Source organism: Loxodonta africana, chromosome 15, assembly GCF_030014295.1.
Source record: "Loxodonta africana isolate mLoxAfr1 chromosome 15, mLoxAfr1.hap2, whole genome shotgun sequence".
In the NCBI taxonomy this organism is placed as follows: Eukaryota; Metazoa; Chordata; class Mammalia; order Proboscidea; family Elephantidae; genus Loxodonta; species Loxodonta africana.
Window position 1 is genome coordinate 2,568,539 of NC_087356.1, and position 18,612 is coordinate 2,587,150.

The 18,612-nt window shown below is 46.6% G+C and overlaps 1 protein-coding gene across 2 annotated transcripts in view; it reads right to left on the reverse strand.

Moving 5' to 3' along the window:
* The window catches only part of LMAN2L (lectin, mannose binding 2 like), a 32,308-nt gene extending 31,036 nt beyond the window's left edge, over window positions 1-1,272 (reverse strand). For both annotated transcript variants that reach the window (XM_010601360.3, XM_003422001.4), the window contains exon 1: window positions 1,054-1,272. In XM_010601360.3, coding sequence (XP_010599662.1) covers window positions 1,054-1,240 — 187 coding nt within the window. In that variant the 5' untranslated portion in view covers window positions 1,241-1,272. The remainder of the gene's footprint in view (window positions 1-1,053) is intronic.
* Window positions 1,273-18,612: the final 17,340 nt, after the last annotated feature.

Sequence of the window (18,612 nt, forward strand, 5' to 3'; positions counted from 1 at the left end):
CATCAGCTCACACTCTTCAACAGCAGCCCCTTCAGAAAGCCGCCATGGGCCCTCCAAAACCTGCAGCCATCATCTTTTTTCCCTTTCATGTCACTCAATCTCCCACTGCCTGCCACTCATAAATATTAAATCTTCATCGTCTTTACAGTTTCCTTTCACAACGCCCTTTTTCAGAAGACCCCCAAAGCACATCAGAGCTATCATTTTACTTATTTTTGCCAATGTAATCATAGTTCACATCCATTCATTCCATTTTAAGCAAGGGAACTTTTATCACCATGGCAGAGAAAAAAACAAATTCCTCACTTATACCAAAAAAGAGCCTGACCCTCAGGCCTCTGGGATTTAATCATACCCTTTCTTTAAACAACTCTTGGAGTTTGACGCTACTTCTCTTCACCATCCCACCCCCTATAAGCTCCATGAGAGTGAGAACTGTGTCTGTATAACTCAGGGTACTAGCAAAGGAACCAGCACAGAGCAAGCGCTCAAGCATCTGCTAAAGGAATATAGGATCGCCCTTAGCAGTAGTGTACACTCTCTGGCACTTTGAGTTGGTTTTGGGTCTGTTTGCTTGCTGTCCCCCCACCCACCCACGCCCCAGTGGGAAAACACATTTGTGTGATGCCATCTGCACTGGTTTGGTGCCCTTTGTCGTTAAACGTATCACATCTCTGGTCGATGAGGTGTGCTTACAGGCCTACGAACCCTAAACGAAGCAAACTCTTTTATGGGTAGCACGGCTGGGCTGGAGAGGAGAGGTGCGCCAGCCGGCCGAGAATCGGATCCTCCTCCCAGCTCCACCGCCCCTGGGGTGATGGCTCCCTGCTCCTGGTGCTGCACCCGTGGCCTCTCTCCCCCTCGCATTCTTGTCCCAGTCGTGGCCTAGCGCCGCCTCAACCTGCTGGAAACTTCCAGGGCTACGCGGGGAGGGGGCTGGCCCCCACGCGCCGCGGTAGGTCGCTCGGGGCCACGGAGCCCTCGGCCGCTCCGCCTCACCGATGACCTTAGGTCCCGAACCCCCGACTCGACCACCTGCTCCGAGCGCCTCACCCTGGTAGGGCTTCGACAGCGAATGCTCCCGTTTCAGGTACTCGAACGTCTGACCCGCCCCGGCATGCCGTGGCCCCTGCCCAGACCCCAAGAAAAGGAGCAGGAGCAACATCTTGGACCCATCCCGAGCCGCCAAGCCAGGTCCCCACCGCTGCCACCATCCACGGGGGCCCGGAGCCGCCGCCATCTTTTCCACCGCCGGCCCTTCAGCTAAAGCCCGCCCCGCCGCCCAAACCATTGGCTGGTGGGATCCTCTGTCCTGCGTCCAATTGGCTCTCGCCGAATCCCCGCCCCCACAGGCGAGCGTCTCACCGATTGGCTGGCTTGTGTACCGGTTGCCCTGCCAACCCCGGGAAAGGGCGTAGCCGAGCGCCCGGAGACTTTGATCTGCATTTGTCTTGCGCCCCGCTAGGCCTGCCGGGATATGTAGTGTTTTCGTTTGGGTTGCGTTCTGGGGTAAATTTGCAGAGAGACGTTTCAGCCAGTCTCGCTCAACGTTCTATGCTCTCTGCCGTCGTACTCTCCTGACTGTGCGCAGCTGTCAGTCGGGAGGGTATGGGACTGATGAGCGAAGCAGACAAATCCACAGTTAAAGTAGATGGAAATCATCAAAGACTTGAACCGCGTTACCAACCAGCTTGACCCGATAACGTTTATGGAACACCACCAGACAACAGCAGAAGACATTCTTTTCAAGTGCGAATGAAACGTTTACTAAGGCAGTTAGGGCCAAGACCACAGTCTGGGTCATAAAACAAACCTCAACAAATTTAAAAGAATTGAAAGCACACAAAGGATGTTCTTCAGTCATAGTAGAATTAAACTAGAGATCAGTAACAGAAAGAAATCCCCCAAATATTTGGAAATTAAACAACTCACTTCTAAATAACCTTATGGAACGTAACACAAACATCCTGAAGTACTGGTATCTTTTCATGTGATCGTTTTGCACCTCCAAAAGCTACTAAGAAGATTTAGAAGACTACGGATCACTTTTGGTTTTGGTAGTCTTTCCAAGATTCTAAACTTTTTTTTAACACTTTATACTAAAATTCTAATAGTGAAAATGGATCTTCCCGTGCGTGTTTTACAATAAATTAGTTTCTAATTGGTATGGCAGATCTTTTTAAAAGGCTGTGTACAATGTCATTCCCCTGCTCAAAATCCTCCAATAAAAATTTTCTAAATTAAAAAAAAAAAAAAAAAAAAAAAACCTTATGGATTGATGAGGGGTGAGAAGAAAGGGAAGACCTCAGCAAGTCTGGAGAAATGGAAGAGTGATCCCTTACCTGGGTGGCACGCTAGGCCCCACAGCCAACAAAATGGGAGTTTTTTTTTTTTTTTCTTCTCACCAATTTATCATCCAACCAAAAATCAAATCTTGATTTACTAATTATGTCTCAAAGTTCATCATTTCCTTTTCATCCCTCCCTTTGTCTGGAACCACAACAACATGTATCCAGATTGGTCTGGCCACCTCCTCTACGTGGCCAGCGAAGTGATGTAACCACCCAGCCATGCCATGTCCTTAGTGTCAGAGTTAAGTGAGTTAACACTGGTAAAGTAGTGCCTGGTATGTTGTTGTTGATGATGGTGGCCGTTGAGTTGATTCCGACTCACAGCGACCCCATGTGTGCAAAGTAGAATTGGGCTCCTTAGGGCTCTCAGGGCTGTGACCTTTCAGCAGCAGATTGCCAGGCTTCCCTTCCAGGACACCTTTGGGTGGGTTCAAACCACCAACCTTTCGCCTAGTACTTGAGGGCTTCACCCTTTGCGCCACCCAAGGACTTCAGCACTATCTCATCGTCATCATTATTACCAGTGGAACCCTTGATAGCTCACCATCGTCTAAGGCAAGGAGATTCAAGCCCGTCAGCATACAAAACCCTATGCCTCTTCCCTCTCCTTTTCTCCAGCCCACTTCTTCCTGGAGGCCTTCCCTGGCTCCCTCAGGCAGGAGTAGGTGGCCCTCCTCTGGGCTTTCAGTGTGCCCCATGCATATGTTTTACAGAGCACTTGCCAGATCTGTTTCTGTCTCCCCAATAGACTTAAACAAACAAAAAAACCACGGCCATGGAGTCGATTCAGACTCATAGCAACCCTATAGGACAGAGTAGAACTGCCCCATAGGGCTTCCAAGGCTGTAATCTTTACAGAAGCAGACTGCCACATCTTTCTCCCATGGAGCGGCTGGTGGATTCGAATTGCCGACCTTTTGGTTAGCAGCTGAGCGATTTAGCCACTGCACCACCAGGGCCCCTCCCAATAGACTTAACCAAAGTTAATCCTTTCTTTCTCTCCTGAACAGAAACATATTTAATTAGAGAAATGTGAATATGAGCCTGCTTTACAGGGGATGAATTTTAATTAAAGCTGCCACAGCTATTGATCTTTTATACATGCCACACAAAGCAGATACATGGTGATAAGACATTAGGAATTGTGGCAAGTCTATTTGTGTTATACCCAGGCTTTAAAACCATTCCTAGCTCCCAATTACCATAGGATGAAATCCAAACTCCTTAGTGTAGTATTCATGCCCTTCACAACCTGACTTGTCATGTCTATTATAATCCCTGTCACCTTGAATTATGTAGCTCAATTAGCAGATTATGCGTCTGTCTTCCTAGCACAGCTGGGAGCTCCTGGATCACAGGAAGCAGGTCTTACTCATTTCCTATGCCAGACCCCGCCCATTCCCCCACCCCCTAACCCATCACCCAGCACATAGAAGGGGTTCTGATTGTTTTGAGTAAAATTATTTCCATTGCATTTCTCTATTAAGTGGCTTTTTGATAGACTATCATCAGCAGGTCCCTCATTGTGAAATTCGTTATGACGGAAAGAAGAATAAAGGAGAAGGATATGTAAGCCAAAATGCACTGGATAATTAATCAGATGATTTTATTGTGGATATTGCAATAGGGGGAAAGTTCATTAATGAGGAATGTCTCAACAGTAAGGAAGGGACTAAAAGTTTTATGCTTTTGTTGCTATTAGCAGCTGTGGAGTTAGCTGGCCTTGACTCATGGCGACCCCATGCAAAATGGAACAGAACACTGCCCAGTCCTGCTCCATCTCCATGCTTGGTTGCAGACTGGACCACTGTGATCCATTGGCTGGTGTTCAGCAGTAAATCACCAAGCCTCTCTTCCTAACCTTAGTCTGTAAGCACCACTGGAACCTGTTCAGCATCATAGCAATAAGGAAAACTCCACTGGCAGAAGGGCGGTGGCTCTGCCTGAGCTGAATTAGCTGTCACATACTTTGGACAAGTTATCAGGAGGGAGCAGTCCCTGGAGAAGGACATCATGCTTGGTAAGGTAGAGGGTCAGCAAAAAAGAGGAAGACCCCTGACAAGATGCATTGACACAGTGGCTGCAAGAATGGGCTCAAACATAGCAATGATTGTGAGGATGGTGCAGGACAGGACAGTGTTTCCTTCTGTTGTACACAGGGTCGCTATGAGTCGGAACCAACTCGACGGCACCTACCAACAACAACAATATTCTCCCCCTTTTCCCCACAGAATCATCTCCCATGACCAGAACATCAGGTGACCTAGGGCTGCACTACTCCAGGGGGACCATTCAGATCAATGTGAAGCAAGCATGCCAGCACTCTGTGTTTTTCCTCCACTTTCCTGTCTTCAGAGCCAAACAGGTGCCGCCACTCAGGAGCATCTTGAAGCCTCACACCCCATCTGACAGCAGCTGCCAAGAGAGCTTCTTGGAACTATCAGATGGGATCAAATTGACAACAGCAACTCAAAAGATTAGATAGGAAACTCAGGGGCAGTGAGTTTGTATTAATGGAAAACCAAAAAAACCAAACCCAGTGCCTTCGAGTCGGTTCCGACTCATAGTGACCCTATAGGACAGAGTAGAACTGCCCCATAGAGCTTCCAAGGAGCGCCTGGGGGATTCGAACTGCTAACCCTTTGGTTAGCAGCCATAGCACTTAACCACTAGGCCACCAGGGTTTCCTTGTGTTAATGAAAAAAAAGTGTTAATGAGGGAGGAACAATTCGAAAAGGTGGATGAGAATGGTTGCACAACTTGAAGAGTGTAAGAAATCGTTGAATTGGTGTATGTTCTGCTGTATATATCATCGACAAAATAAAATAAATTAAAAAAAATATGCTCAAGAAGAGACAGAAAAATAAAAAATGGATGAAAAGATGGAAAATTTCCACAGGAATTAGAATCACTAAAATTATTTAAATGGCATTGTCTAGGGATACTCCAAATTTGAGGCACCCAGCTGGAACAGGACAGCTAACCCCACTTTGAATCAAACGCCATATTGTTAACTAGACTCCATTTTGAATCAGACTTTAGCTTGTCCTAAACCTGTTTCTACATTCCTGAGAATATAGCCCAGACCTAAACTTTAATTGCCCTTAGCTAATGAGGGTGGAGTTAAGAATGTGGTTTGCTGATGTTGAGGGAGATTATGGTGTTGGTGGTCTCTCACTACCCCTCCCCATTTTACTGATACTCATGAATGCTGACCTTTCCATTTTACCATACAAAAAGCCCACCTCTCCTTCAGAAAGTTGGAGCACATGGTAGATTCCTTTCTTGCCTGTGTTCCCCCAATCTGTGAATTGTATTACCCTCAATAAAATTATGTTTTTTACTTTTAACAGACTCAGAGATTTTACTCTTTAACAACATTCTATAAATTAAATATTGGAAATTAAACATCAAAAAAAAAAAAAAGAAAACCCCTTGGCCCCACCTTTTCCCTTCCCTCTGGCCCTTCACTTCTAAACCCTGCCCTTTAGTTCTGATTTCAGATCCACCCCTACTCCCACCCCTAGGGCCCAAGGCAGGACCTATCATCAGCCCTCCCAAAGTCAAGTGAAGCCAGCCCACCGCCCTCTTCAAGGATCCATCTTCAGCCCCAAAGTCACAGCAGACTCTGCCCCACCCCTCTGCACCTCCAGTTCTCCAAGCCAACCCTAGAGCGTAGCAGGTAGAAGTTACCCACAGTAGCTTTAACAGGAACTGGCCAAATACCTCCCAGCAGTGACTTCTGAATGTTGCCCCCTCGCCCCGACAAGCCACAATAGAATAGGTTGGGCTGATTTGGAAATACACAGATGTCTGGGCCCCACCCTTAGATAGGTGATTCAATAGGTCTGGGGGAGGTTCCTGGTATTTGGTTTTGAAAAGCTCCTCCAGGAGAATCTGATAGGCAGCCAATTTTCAGAACCGCACCCTCTGACATCCAGTATCTAATTTCAACCAGACCATTACTTGGGAAAAGCAGACATTATGTCCATTTTGAGACTCCTGTTGCCATCCATAGGGTCGCTATGAGTCAGAATCGACTCAACAGCAGTGGGTTTGGTTGCCATCTAGTCTATTTGGATTCATAGTGACCTTATAGGACAGAGTAGAACTGCTCCAGAGGGTTTCCGAGGCTGTAATTTTTAATGGAAGCAGGCTGCCGTATCTTTCTCCTACGGAGCGGCTGGTGTGTTCAAACCACCAATCTTTTGATTAGTAGCCAAGTGCTTTGACCACTGCGTGGCCAGGGCTTCTTCCATTTTAAGAATAGGACATTCAGATTCAGTTCATAGATTCCAAACAGGGTGGTGGTTGTTGGGTGCTGTGGAGTCAATTTCAACTCACAACAACCCCTTGTGACACTAGTAGAACTGCCCTATAGGGTTTTCTGGGCTATAATCTTTATGGGAGCAGATCGCCAGGTCTTTCTCCTGTGGAGTTACTTGTTGGGTTTGAACTGCCAACCTTTTTGTTAGCAGCTGAGCGTTTAATCGCTGTGCCACCAGGGCTCCTTCCAAATAAGGTACAGCACCTGAATTTGAAGATGAGATTTTAAAACATTCCCCTTGAAGATTTGCTTTAAAATACTCGGGTGGGAGGGAGGGATTGTTTGTGTGTTGTGAGGGAGGGTAGGCTAAAGGGAAAAAGAGCAGGGAGGCGATGACTTAAAGCTGGGGGATGGTACGTGGGGATTCCTACGGCTTCCTCTAGCTTTATGTACTTTTGAGAGTTGCTATAATAAAAAGCTTTTAGTAAAAAGCTTTTAACAATCTCCCTTGGAGATGATTAGGGGTATGCATTCGTGGTGTTTTCTAAATTTCCTCGAGAAAATGAAAACTGTAATTAACTATAATCCAGTAAAGTTCATTGCGACCCATCTCACATAGTTGTCATAACTAAAGAGAGAAGAGTCTGCAACCTAGAAAAAGAACAGCTACGGGATGAAAATACGTCAGCGCGTATCAATTCTGTCCAAGGCAGGGTGTTCCTAGGTATCCTAGGCTGGGTCCCCTCTTTATTCAAATCAAGCCTACTCTTCCAACATATCCATAAAGATTCCCACCCTGACATTCTAGCCCTCTTAGCAGTTCGGTTCCTCAGTATAAACTAAGTAATTAATATGAAGCACTTACTGATGAAGATCAAAGACCATGGCCTCCAGTATGGATCACATCTTAACATAAAGAAAATGAAAATCCTCACAACTGGACCAATAAGCAACATCATGACAAACAAGGAAAAGATTGAAGTTGTCAAGGATCTCATTTTACTTGGCTCCACAATCAACACCCATGGAAGCAGCAGTCAAGAAATCAAAGGACGCATTGCATTAGGCAAATCTGCTGCGAAAGACCTCTTTAAAGTGTTAAAAAGCAAAAGATGAAGACTAAGGTGCCCCTGACCTAAGGCATGGTGTTTTCATCCGCCTCATATGCATGCGAAAGCTGGACAAGGAAGACTGAAGAAGAATTGAAGCCTTTGAACTATGGTGTTGGTGAAGGGTACTGAATATATCATGGACTACCAAAACCAAAAAGAAAAAAAAAACCAAACCCACTGCCCTCGAGTCAATTCTGACTCATAAAAAAATAGACTATCAAAAGAAGGAACAAATCTGTCTTGGAAGAAGTACAAACAGAATGCTCCTTAGAAGCAAGGATGGAGAGACTACGTCTCATGAAATTTGGACACGTTTTCAGGAGGGATCAGTCTCTGTAGAAAGACATCACGCTTGGTAAAGTAGAGGGTCAGCAAAAAAGAGGGAGAACCTCAGTGAAATAGGTTGACACAATGGCCGCAACAATGAGCTCAAGCACGGCAAGGATTGTGAGGATGAACAGGATTGGTTACACGGGGTGGCACCTAACAACAACATTTGGGCTTATTACTTAGTTACTTGCTAGTTTAGTCAATGTGCCTCGCCCTCCCCAATCTGCTTACCCATCACTGCATTGGTTAAAAAAAAAAATCAGTATCCTCAGGACAAGACCTCAGATTTGTGGTGGCTCCATGAAAGGGATTCTCTATTCCTAGGGGCTGCCCCAGGGATAGAGAATGCCTGCTTGTCCTAGAGCTGGGGATAAGATTTACCAAGATAGCAGAATGGGAAGGGAGGGAACTCTAGCATATTCCAGTTGAGATGAAAACACATACCTTTCCAAAACCCAGATCTCCTCGGCAAATTACTTAATCTCTCTAAACTTCAAATTCTCCATCTGTAAAATGGGTAAGATGTAACCTACCTCACTGGATTGCTGAAGCACGTGAATGAAAGAATGTGTGAAGGATTCAAGTCCTAGATTCTAATGAATTCTACAGTAAAACCTACAAAAATCGGAAGCTGTGTAGAGAAGGAAAATTCGAGTATTTTCTGCTCAAATGAGTGATAGAAAAATGGTAAGACTGCACTGTGTCAAAGGCAGAAAACTTGTAAGACCCGGAAGAACAAGGCAGTCCAGGGAATTCTGAGTTCCGGCTCTCACAGGTCTGGCTGTATTATTGTTTGTAAAGCTTCCTTATGGCCTGCCTAATCACATTCTGAAATGTGTTCTGCAAAAGTGGGTTAGGTTCCTTTGTGAAAAGCAGGTCAATAAATGGAGAAGACACCACTGGCTGATTTGGCAATAACACAAGGGATCTGGAGTGGAAGTGTGTAGTGTGCAAATCCCATCACTAGGGTTTTAAAGTGAGAGCTATCATAACCTGCAGCTTCAAGGATCAAACAGCTAAGGAAAGGCTCTAGTGGTATCACCTTGCTCATTCTCCTTCTGCCTGTGGAAGACAGATAGAGGAGCCTCGAACTCTCCAAGAGCTGGGAGAGTGGGAGAATGCATGGGTATCACTGAGCTCCACCTGTCTATCAGTTTGTTTTACTGTGGTGGCTTCCTTGTTACTGTGATGCTGGAAGCCGTGCCACTGGTATTTCTAATACCAGTAGGGTCACCCATGGTGGACAGGTTTTAGTAGAGCTTCCAGACTAAAATAGACCTGGAAGAAAGGCCTCAAGATCTACTTCCGAAAATTAGCCAGGGAAATCCTTATGGATCACCGCAGAATGGTATCTGATATCCTGCTAGGAGATGAGCCCCATAGGTTGGAAGGCACTCAAAATACACAGTGGCTGCAACAATGGATGCAAACATACCAATGATCATGAAGATGGCACAGGATGTGGCAATGTTTTGTTCTGTTATACATAAGGTCACCTGAGTTGAAGCCTATGTTGACAGCAACTAAGGACACAGCTGAGCTACAGCAACAACAGCAGAAGCCAGGTATGGGTGTGGATGAGGTTGCAAAACATCCGTTGTGTGCCCAGGCAGAGCACACCCCTGCAAGAAAAGGGAGGTGCTCAGGATAAGTGGAAGCCATGGGGTCAAAGGAAAACATTCCAGGGCATCTGAAGTCAACCTGGCCCAAAGTCCAGGGCCAGTCTAATGATGGCTACTTCCCAAAGTCAGATGGAAACTTGCTGGCTCTGGGGGAAGCCAGGAGGTCAAGCCTCTGAGCTAGACTAAACATGAATGGATTAAAACTGAGGAATAATGTGTAAGGATCCCAACTCCAAAACATGGTTGTATATCTTTAAACTGTCCTCCAGTCAGTATTTTGTTACTCAGCTAGAGTTGTGTTCTCTTAGGCTCATCCATGGCTGTTTGTCAATAAGAATCTCTATCTTCTATCTCGAAGACTTTTATAATGTCTCTTGCTTTATCATTTATTTCTCAATGAAAATGCCACCTTACAATGTATTCAAGGTAGAGAGGTTTGGGTTTCAAAACTTGGCCCTGTTGCCCTTGCCTATGACCTTGGGGAAGTTATTTAAATCTTTTTGGGACTCAGTTTTCCTAACTGCAAAAGGGGAATAATAACAATAATACCTACCTCACAGAATTACTATAAAGATTAAAATGAGGTAAGAAGTAAAAAGCAGTTATCAGTTGATCAGTGCTTAATAAAAAGGATTTTCCCTCAGTTCCTGTGATAGCCAGCCTCCAAGATGGCTCCCAGCGATCCCTGCCCCCTGCTGTTTATACCCTGTGTAGCCCCCTCCCATAGTGATCCCTGCCCCCTGCTGCTTATACCCTGTGTAGCCCCCTCCCACAGTGATCCCTGACCCCTGCTGTTTATACCCTGTGTAGCCCCCTCCCACAGTGATCCCTGCCCCCTGCTGTTTATGCCCTGCGCAGCCCCATCCCACAGTGATCCCTGCCTCTTGCTGTTTATACCCTGTGTAGCCCCCTCCCACAGTGTATTAGGAAGACGTGGTAGTATGCCACTTCTGAGGCTAGGTCACAGAAGACACTGTGGTCTTTCTCTCTCTTGAATCACTCACCCTGGGGATGGCCAGCTACCCCGTTGTGAGCAGTCCAATGGACAGGTCCACACAGCCAATAACTGAGACCTACTGCCAACAGCCATGTGAGTGAGCTTGGAAGGGGATCTCCAGCACCATCAAGCCTTCAGATGGCTGCAGTCTCAGCCAACATCTTGACTGCAACTCATGGGAGACCTTGAGTCAGAACCACACACGGCTGTTCTAGGGTAAAAACATCACAAAGTTTAGAAAAGAAAAAAGAAAGATTTTATTTGGCACATGTTCAAAGAGGCAAAAGTAGGAAATGGACAAACATGCTGCCAAGGCCATGTCTGCCCCAGTCCAAGGGATATTCCAGAATAAGCAAGAGAGGGAAAACGACAAGCAGGCTGCCACAGCCATGTCCGCCAGTCTAAGGAATGTTACAGTCATCAGTACATATTAACATTACAAATGGCCAAGACCATTGAAAGCCTGGCCTTTTTACAGATTGGCTAGAAACTGTCATCCTACCTTTCGAACTGTGTTTCTTAACAATCCTTGGTACAGGTTTCAGTAAGGACAGCCAGGAGGGTCTTCAGGGGCCCAAAGAATCTTACTAGTCACTAAATGCTAACAGAAAAAGATAAGAGTCGAAAGTATGTGGGTCATTTGTGCTGTTTTACGATTTGTTTACGTGAAAGTTTCCCTAAAAGATGTTTTCCAAGATTGTCCTGGCTATTGTCTTTATACTTCAGGACCCAGCTGATGTGTCCTTGTGAGTCCAGCTCCAGCTGGGTCACATTTCAGCACAGGGAATCATGGCTCCAATATTATCTCCTTAATCGCAGCTCAACTGCTCCTGACCTACAAACACAATGACATAATGAATGTTTGATGGTTTAAGCCAGTGAGTTTTGGGGGTAATTTGTTATGCAGCAATAGTTAACTGACACACTTCCCAAAGTCAAGTGAAGGGGTACTCCAAGAAATGTTTTGGGGTTCCTCTGGGAAGGAAGATTAGCACCTTACACCATGATCAGGACTTTACTCAGCCAGCAGACTTGCTGTTCTGCCCACATGACTCCTACAGCAAAAGGAGGAAGGAATTGGAGAGAAACCTGGGCCACAGACAGGGGCCAGCCTTGGGGTGGTTTCTGCAACCCTGGGTGATCTCACCCAAGAGGGCTGCCTACCAGGCAAAGGGTACCCCAACAGCAAGGGCCTGGGGGCAAGGGCATCCTGACAGGGGCTGAGCTAAACCGCCCAGTACAAGAAACTAAGGTGCACTCAGTCAAACAGAAGCCATGAAAAGGTGGGGGTTAAACTGTGAGGGGTTAAGCAAAGAGAATTTACCCTTCTTGCTCTCTCCCGACCACCAGGCACCAACACTAGAGGAGTCAGGTCCCGAAAAGGAAGGAGTGAGTATCCCAGAACCAACAATGACCCCTCAGCCACATACATGCACATACACACCAGCATATGCCCCCATGGCCACCAGCTGAGGTGGCTAGAGGAATGAAAGGCTGACCAAGGCCCCTCCCCTCTCCAACTTCCTGGAGCAGAAACTGGACCCCAAGCCTGGGGAAGGCTGATAGGGAGGGGATGCGGGTGACATAAATCAGAGATGACATGGCAGTTTTTAAACAGACTGGACTGGACTTTTAATACTAAAAGCTACACTAAAGCTATGTGTCCAACACCTGAAGAAGGGCTGGGAAAGAGGCGCTTGACAGAAATTGGTTAAAAGCCTTGAAAATAAATAAAATCACGTCAGGTAGAGATTGAGACGTCCTCAGTAAACTGGCTACAAATAAAATACGCTCCTTTAAGCACAGCACTTAGCAGGCAGCAGGGGTTGAGATGGTTTGAAGTCAAGACAGATTTGAAGAGTACAGGAATCCATTTTTCTGTGATCCTGAGCAGGTTTCTTAACCTTCCCAGGTCTCCACTGTCTTATCTGTGAAAGGAGGTTAATAACGGTGGCCCCCATATGATGTGGTGATGCCAAAAGCAGAGAGAGGGGTCACAGCAGCCGGAGCTTGAGGCTTCTATAATCTCCATTCAGGGACATGCCCCGCAGTGGCGTCCCTAGGGTGGGTGTCACCTCCCATACCAGACCTCATAAAATCCTTAGTAATGTTTTTTGTACTAATGCTACTAATTTTAATCATAGACTAATATGTGATAGAGTTGTAAATTGCTTAAATGTAATATTTCTTAGATTATATGAATACTAACAACAAAACCGTTTTATAAAATTTTTCTACATTGAATTATACCATTACTTACGTTATCAGTAACTGACCAGAAACCTTTTTTGATTTTTCTCCTTTTCTTTAATTACTACTTCATTCTCAAAAAAGTTATTGATACAGGTTCACAAATAATAATTACCACAATGTTGTAGTTCAAACACCAGAAAGTTTGACAAAGTAAGTGACTATAAAAACACTGGCCGCAATGAAAACGGCAGGTGCTTGGAGCGCAGACAAAGCCACGTGATTGGAAGCATGATTGTAACTGGGTGACAATGACCGCTCTGACCAGAGTGCATTAAAACCAAGCCAATCCCGGTGCTATCGAGTCAATTCAACTCATAGTGACCCCACAGGATAGAGCAGAACTGCCCCACAGGGCTTCCAAGGAGCGGATGGTGGATGAGAATTGCTGACCTCTTGGTTAGCAGCCAAATGCTTAACCACTGCACTACCAGGAAGGCTCAAAAAGTAGTTTTAGCCTTGTAGGTATATTGATACACCTAAGCTGGGCTTAGAAAAAATGTTTTTGTTGTTGTAACTAACTACAGGGATATTTTTATTTAAAATAATAAATTTATGCTGAAACGCTGCACAAAATGTCACCCCCTCTGATAGCGTCACCTGGTGTGGTCTGCACCCCCAAACCCCCCTAGTGATACCACTGATCCCCCACTCCTCAAAAAACCCCACGTAAAATCCCTGAGTGACCCTACTTGGTTCTCTGCCCTCCCTGGGTCCATTGTTGTGACCTGGGGTGTTTCATCCAGGCCTGGCCACTTGTGCACCCCTGGCTGAACCCATGGAAGTAGAGGAGGTCCCAGAGGAAGGGGAAGTGCCATTACTGGAAGAAGGGGACAGGAATCTGGACAGATCAAAACAACAGATGCCCGCTCCATCCGATATTGCGTTTACCTTACAGACACCAGCTGTGATTCCTTCCTCCGTTGCCCAACAGGCATCACACAGCTGAGAACTTAACCTGGAATAGAACTTCATTATCTAATCCGGTCCCGGATGTTAACGATGAAGGCCCTGAGGCCCAGTGAGCTGGTTGCTGAAAGCTCTACAGGCGATTTGGTGCCTTGGCAATGGTTCAGGATGTAAGTGCAGGGTCCAGGACACTTGGGTATGAAGATCTCAAGGCTGTCTCCCTTTCAGGGTAGGGCTGGGATTAGGAACTTACCTCAGTAAAGTTCATCCACCAGGAACTTACTTCCTGATTCACCTGATTTATTGCCACGTGTGGATTGTGCCAGGTACTGGGATGTGGGTGTCATTTACATAGAAAGCATTCTAAAAAGCATTCTAATTCCCACCAGTCCTTGTGGGGCTCCTCCAAAGGGAATCCCAGTTGAATGCACGTGAGCACCACAGAAGACCAGTACTTCTCAAACTATGGATCAGGCAAGAAATGAATTTAGCTGGGTCAAGACCAGCTTTATTATTATTAAGAAATAGAACAGAAATTATATCACGAGTGGGGTAAATATAGTCTCGTGAAAGTTTTCTCAGTTGTAATTTTATATATAAAAAATACAAAAAGTCACTGGCTAAATACTCTCCTTATTTCCCAGCCCTGGTCCCCAGCAGTATATTCCCCACCTCCTTTTTAAGGTAGAATTCTGTCACACAGATATATATGGACTGCTAAGCACTCTGGATGCAAAGATGATGACGACACAGTATTCGCCCTCGTGAGGGACTCTCAACCTAGTTGGAAACGGCCTCCAGTCCAGAGTCGGGAAGGGAGGAAAATGAAGAGGGCAGATGGTTGCAGAACATTTTATGAAAACAATCTCTAGGCTCTGGAAGCAGGAGGGGAGACTTCTGTTTTCTACTTTATGCCTTCCGCGTTATTTGAATTGGTCGCAATAAATGCATATGACTTTTGACATTTGATAAACCCAGTAAATATGCAAAAATACATGAATGAAATATAACGTGAAGGTCCTGGCCTGAGGGAAAGAAAAGAAACTACCATTTAGGGAACAGTGCTGAGATAGCAGCCCGCCCACTGTCTTGAATCGGCCAAGAGCTGTGCCCGCCATCTTCTGTGACACAGGAAGGAGCTCCCCATCTTTAAGCTATCTCCTTACTTAGGTATGCTTCTTGCTTCTGGCCAACCTGAGGAAAAACGTGTGCACAACCAGCAACTCCGTCTCCTGGGTGACCCCAGAACTCTTCTCGCACCGGACGGAACCAAAGTTTAGCAGCCCAAGATTGGGGGAAGGCCAAGGGTCCGAGCCTAAGATCCGGTTTGGGAGGTTCCCCACCCCCCTTTGTAGGCTGAACAAGTGCAGAAAGGCCAGACTGCCCTGGGACACTGTTCGGGCGAGACTGATCAGCAAGCTGGCTCCAAGTCGAGGCATTCCTGAAGACCCCAGACCCAATTTACGTCACCCATATAACCCCCTTGAGCTATTCTGGGAGCCATCTTGGCGACACAAGTCCCAGTGTGCTCCTTTCCTTGGCAACCATATAAAGCTTCTTCTTTCGCTTTCACCCATTTCCTGTCTCTATGGCCACGCCAAGCAGGCCTGGAACTGCCGTTACAGTAACTTCGAGTACCAACCCATTTAGTTCTTTTGACACAAGTGCAAGGAGTCTCTTGATCTCCTCCCTAAAAATAGAGATGCCCACATTTACTCAGGTAGTAAAGGAAGGGGTCCCTTTGATGGCGCCAATAGTTAAGCACTCAACTACTAACCGAAAGGTTGATGGTTCCAACTGACCTAGAAGTGCCTTGGAAGAAAGTCCTGGAGATCTGCTTCAGAAACGTCAGAGCCTTGAAGGTCCCGTGGCCTGTAATGTACTCTGCAACACGTGGGGTTGCCATGAGTGGGAAGTAGAACATGGAGCTCATGACATTTTGCTATGAACTTTTTCCTTCTATCAACAAAGAAAAGAGTTCAGGGATCAGGGACAATGACTGTAAAAACTTTGTTCTTGAGCCTTTGTAACTATTCAGTGTTTGTTATCTTGTTCTTTTTTTTTTTTTTCTTCTACTGATTAATAGTTAATCTCTTAAAATAAGAACGGGTGTACGCGTTTTGGGCGGCAGAAGGAAGACCTCTTGGTGCAGCCAAACTGAGGCACAGGGTACACTAACGCCAGCAGAGCAGGCAGCATAGGGGGTAGGCTCAGTCCTAGGCTCTGCCCCCGCCCCCGCCCCGCTTAGACCAGGTGCTGCCCGGGACTCCTGAGGGCTCCTGGCGCTATAGGGGCTTTCCTTGGCAGGCTTGCCTTGACAGATTGTCAGATCTCTAAAACCCTAAATAAGAGGCTTCCCGTCTCAGTTTCTTAGTGCTGCTATAACTGAAATACTGCAAGTGGGTGGCTTTGAGGAACAGAAATGTATTTTCTCAAGGTTAAAACCCAGTGCCGTCGAAGTCAATTCTGACTCATAATGATCCCATAGGGCAGAGTAGAACTGCCCCACAGAGTTTCCAAGGAAAGCCTGGCGGATTCGACCTGCCGACCCTTTGGTTAGCAGCTGTAGCACTTAACAACTACACCACCAGGGTTTCTTCCTCAAGGTTAGGAGGGTAGAAGTCTGAATTCAGGGCACCAGCCCTATTTCTGTCCCCTCTGGGGGAAAAGCCTTGTCTCAGCTTCTCTCTCCCCAGGCATTCCTCGGTTCCCTGGCTTTTATCTTCCCCTATCAGCAGCCTTATCTGCTCTTCTATCTCAAAAGTGATTAGGTTTAAGACACGCACCCTACACTGGATGGCCTCATTAACACAACAAAGAGAACCCTAATTCCAAATGGGATTACACCCACACTTGTAGGGGTTAGGATTCCAGTGCACACTTTGGGGGGTCACAATTCAATCCACAACACTTCCTGCTCTGCCGGACTCGCTCAAGTCTTTTCAGCCTGAGCCTCTCAGTGCTCACCTCCACCCACCCTCCTTTCTTTTCTCAGCACTGGCCCAGAGGGTCCAGATATGGTCTTGCTTAGTTCTAGGTGACCTCCCCCTCAACCTCACTTCTTCCCCCATCATCCTTCCCTGAATTTTCTCCCTCCAGAGGGAAGGGGAGGGAAAGAACAAGACTGTGACCCAAGTAGGATGGAGACACACACTAGTGCTAAAATGTGCAAAAAAAAAACCCAAAACCAAACCCAAAATGTGCAGGTGTTCTCTAAAAAACCTGGCCACCGCCCGGTCCTGCCCCACCCTCACAATCATTGTTATGCTTGAGCCCACTGTTGCAGCCACTATGCAGCTCTATCCTGTTGAGGGTCTTCCTCTGCTTCGCTGACCCTCTGCTTTACCACTACTGTTGAATGGATTCCAACTCATAGCAACAGAGTGCAACTGCCCCCTAGGGCTTCCAAGCGGCTGGTGGTTTCGAACTGCCCACGTTTTGGTTAGCAGTCAGCTCTTAACCACTGTACCTCCAGGGCTCCTGGACACTGACTGTGGAATAGTGAGGCGCCTGCAGGGAACTTCTTCAGGGTGGCCTCTCTGCCACACGCCTCCTCTCCAGGATGCTGTGTAATTGTTTTTCTTTGTTTAGACTCTTCTTGGCTGGTATGGATTGTTGCTTTTATTAGCAAACAGTATACCAAGATAAAAATAAACACCAGTGTTGTGCAGGGAGAGAGTCAAGTGTGTCAGTGTCTTCAGGGCTAGGAAGAAACTTGCTTCAAGACCCGGTGGTCAGACTAGTGCCCGACACACCCCTCAGCACTGCTCCTCAATGGTTATAAGGCTGTTTGTGGTCTCCTTCCCCCAGCAGGCGGGCTGGTGTGGCGGGGGTGGGGGGCAGCTGCAGTCTTCCCCACACAACCTGACTGCTTGGCGCTCATCTCATAGTTGAGGACTGACACCCTGGCAGGGCTGCCCAGGAAGCAGTCATTTCAGGACTAGGCCTGCTGCCACGCCTCTCAGCTCATTTCCACATGCCGCTGCCCCAGCTGGCCAGTCACCACCACGATTTGGGGTTAGGGACCCTGGTCCTGGAAGGGCAGGCAACAACAGCAACTCCTGCATAGCCAGAGAACGTTCACAAAGATTTGTCAGTGTTCACCATCCAGACCAACTGTTCCCACAAGCTAGTGACCAAAACATGGCTCATAGCGACCCTAAAGGACAGACTAGAATTGCCCCGTAGAGTTTCCGAGGAGCAGCTGGTGCATTTGAACTGCCAACCTTTTGGTTAGCAGCCTGAGTTCTTAACCACTGCTTCACCAGGATTCCACAAGCTAGTGAGGTGGTGCTGTATTACCATTCTTACTCCCATGAAGAAACTGAGGCTGAGAGAGGCTCCAACTTGCCTAATCAAAGTCACACAAGGCTGCTCTTCAAACGACAATCTAGGAGGATTGGGATTTGTGCCTAGGCTCAGTTTTCTTATCTGTAAAATGGAGACAACAATACCCACCTCTTATAAATAAATATAACATACGTGTTGAAACCCCTGTGTGATGCAAATGGTTAACAGCTCAGCTGCTTACAGACAAGTTGAAACTTCGAGTCTACCTAGAGGTGCCTCAGAAGAAAGAGCTGGTGATCTATTTTCAAAACAGCAGCCATTGGAACGCTATGGAGCACAGCTCTGTTCTGACACTCATGGAGTCGCTACGGAACTGACTTGACGATGACATCATAGGTGAGTCTGGCACACAGTAGGCGCTCAATAAATACCTGTGTCCTTAATGGATAAACAAACGACAGGGGATAAGCTAGGCAGACCCTGG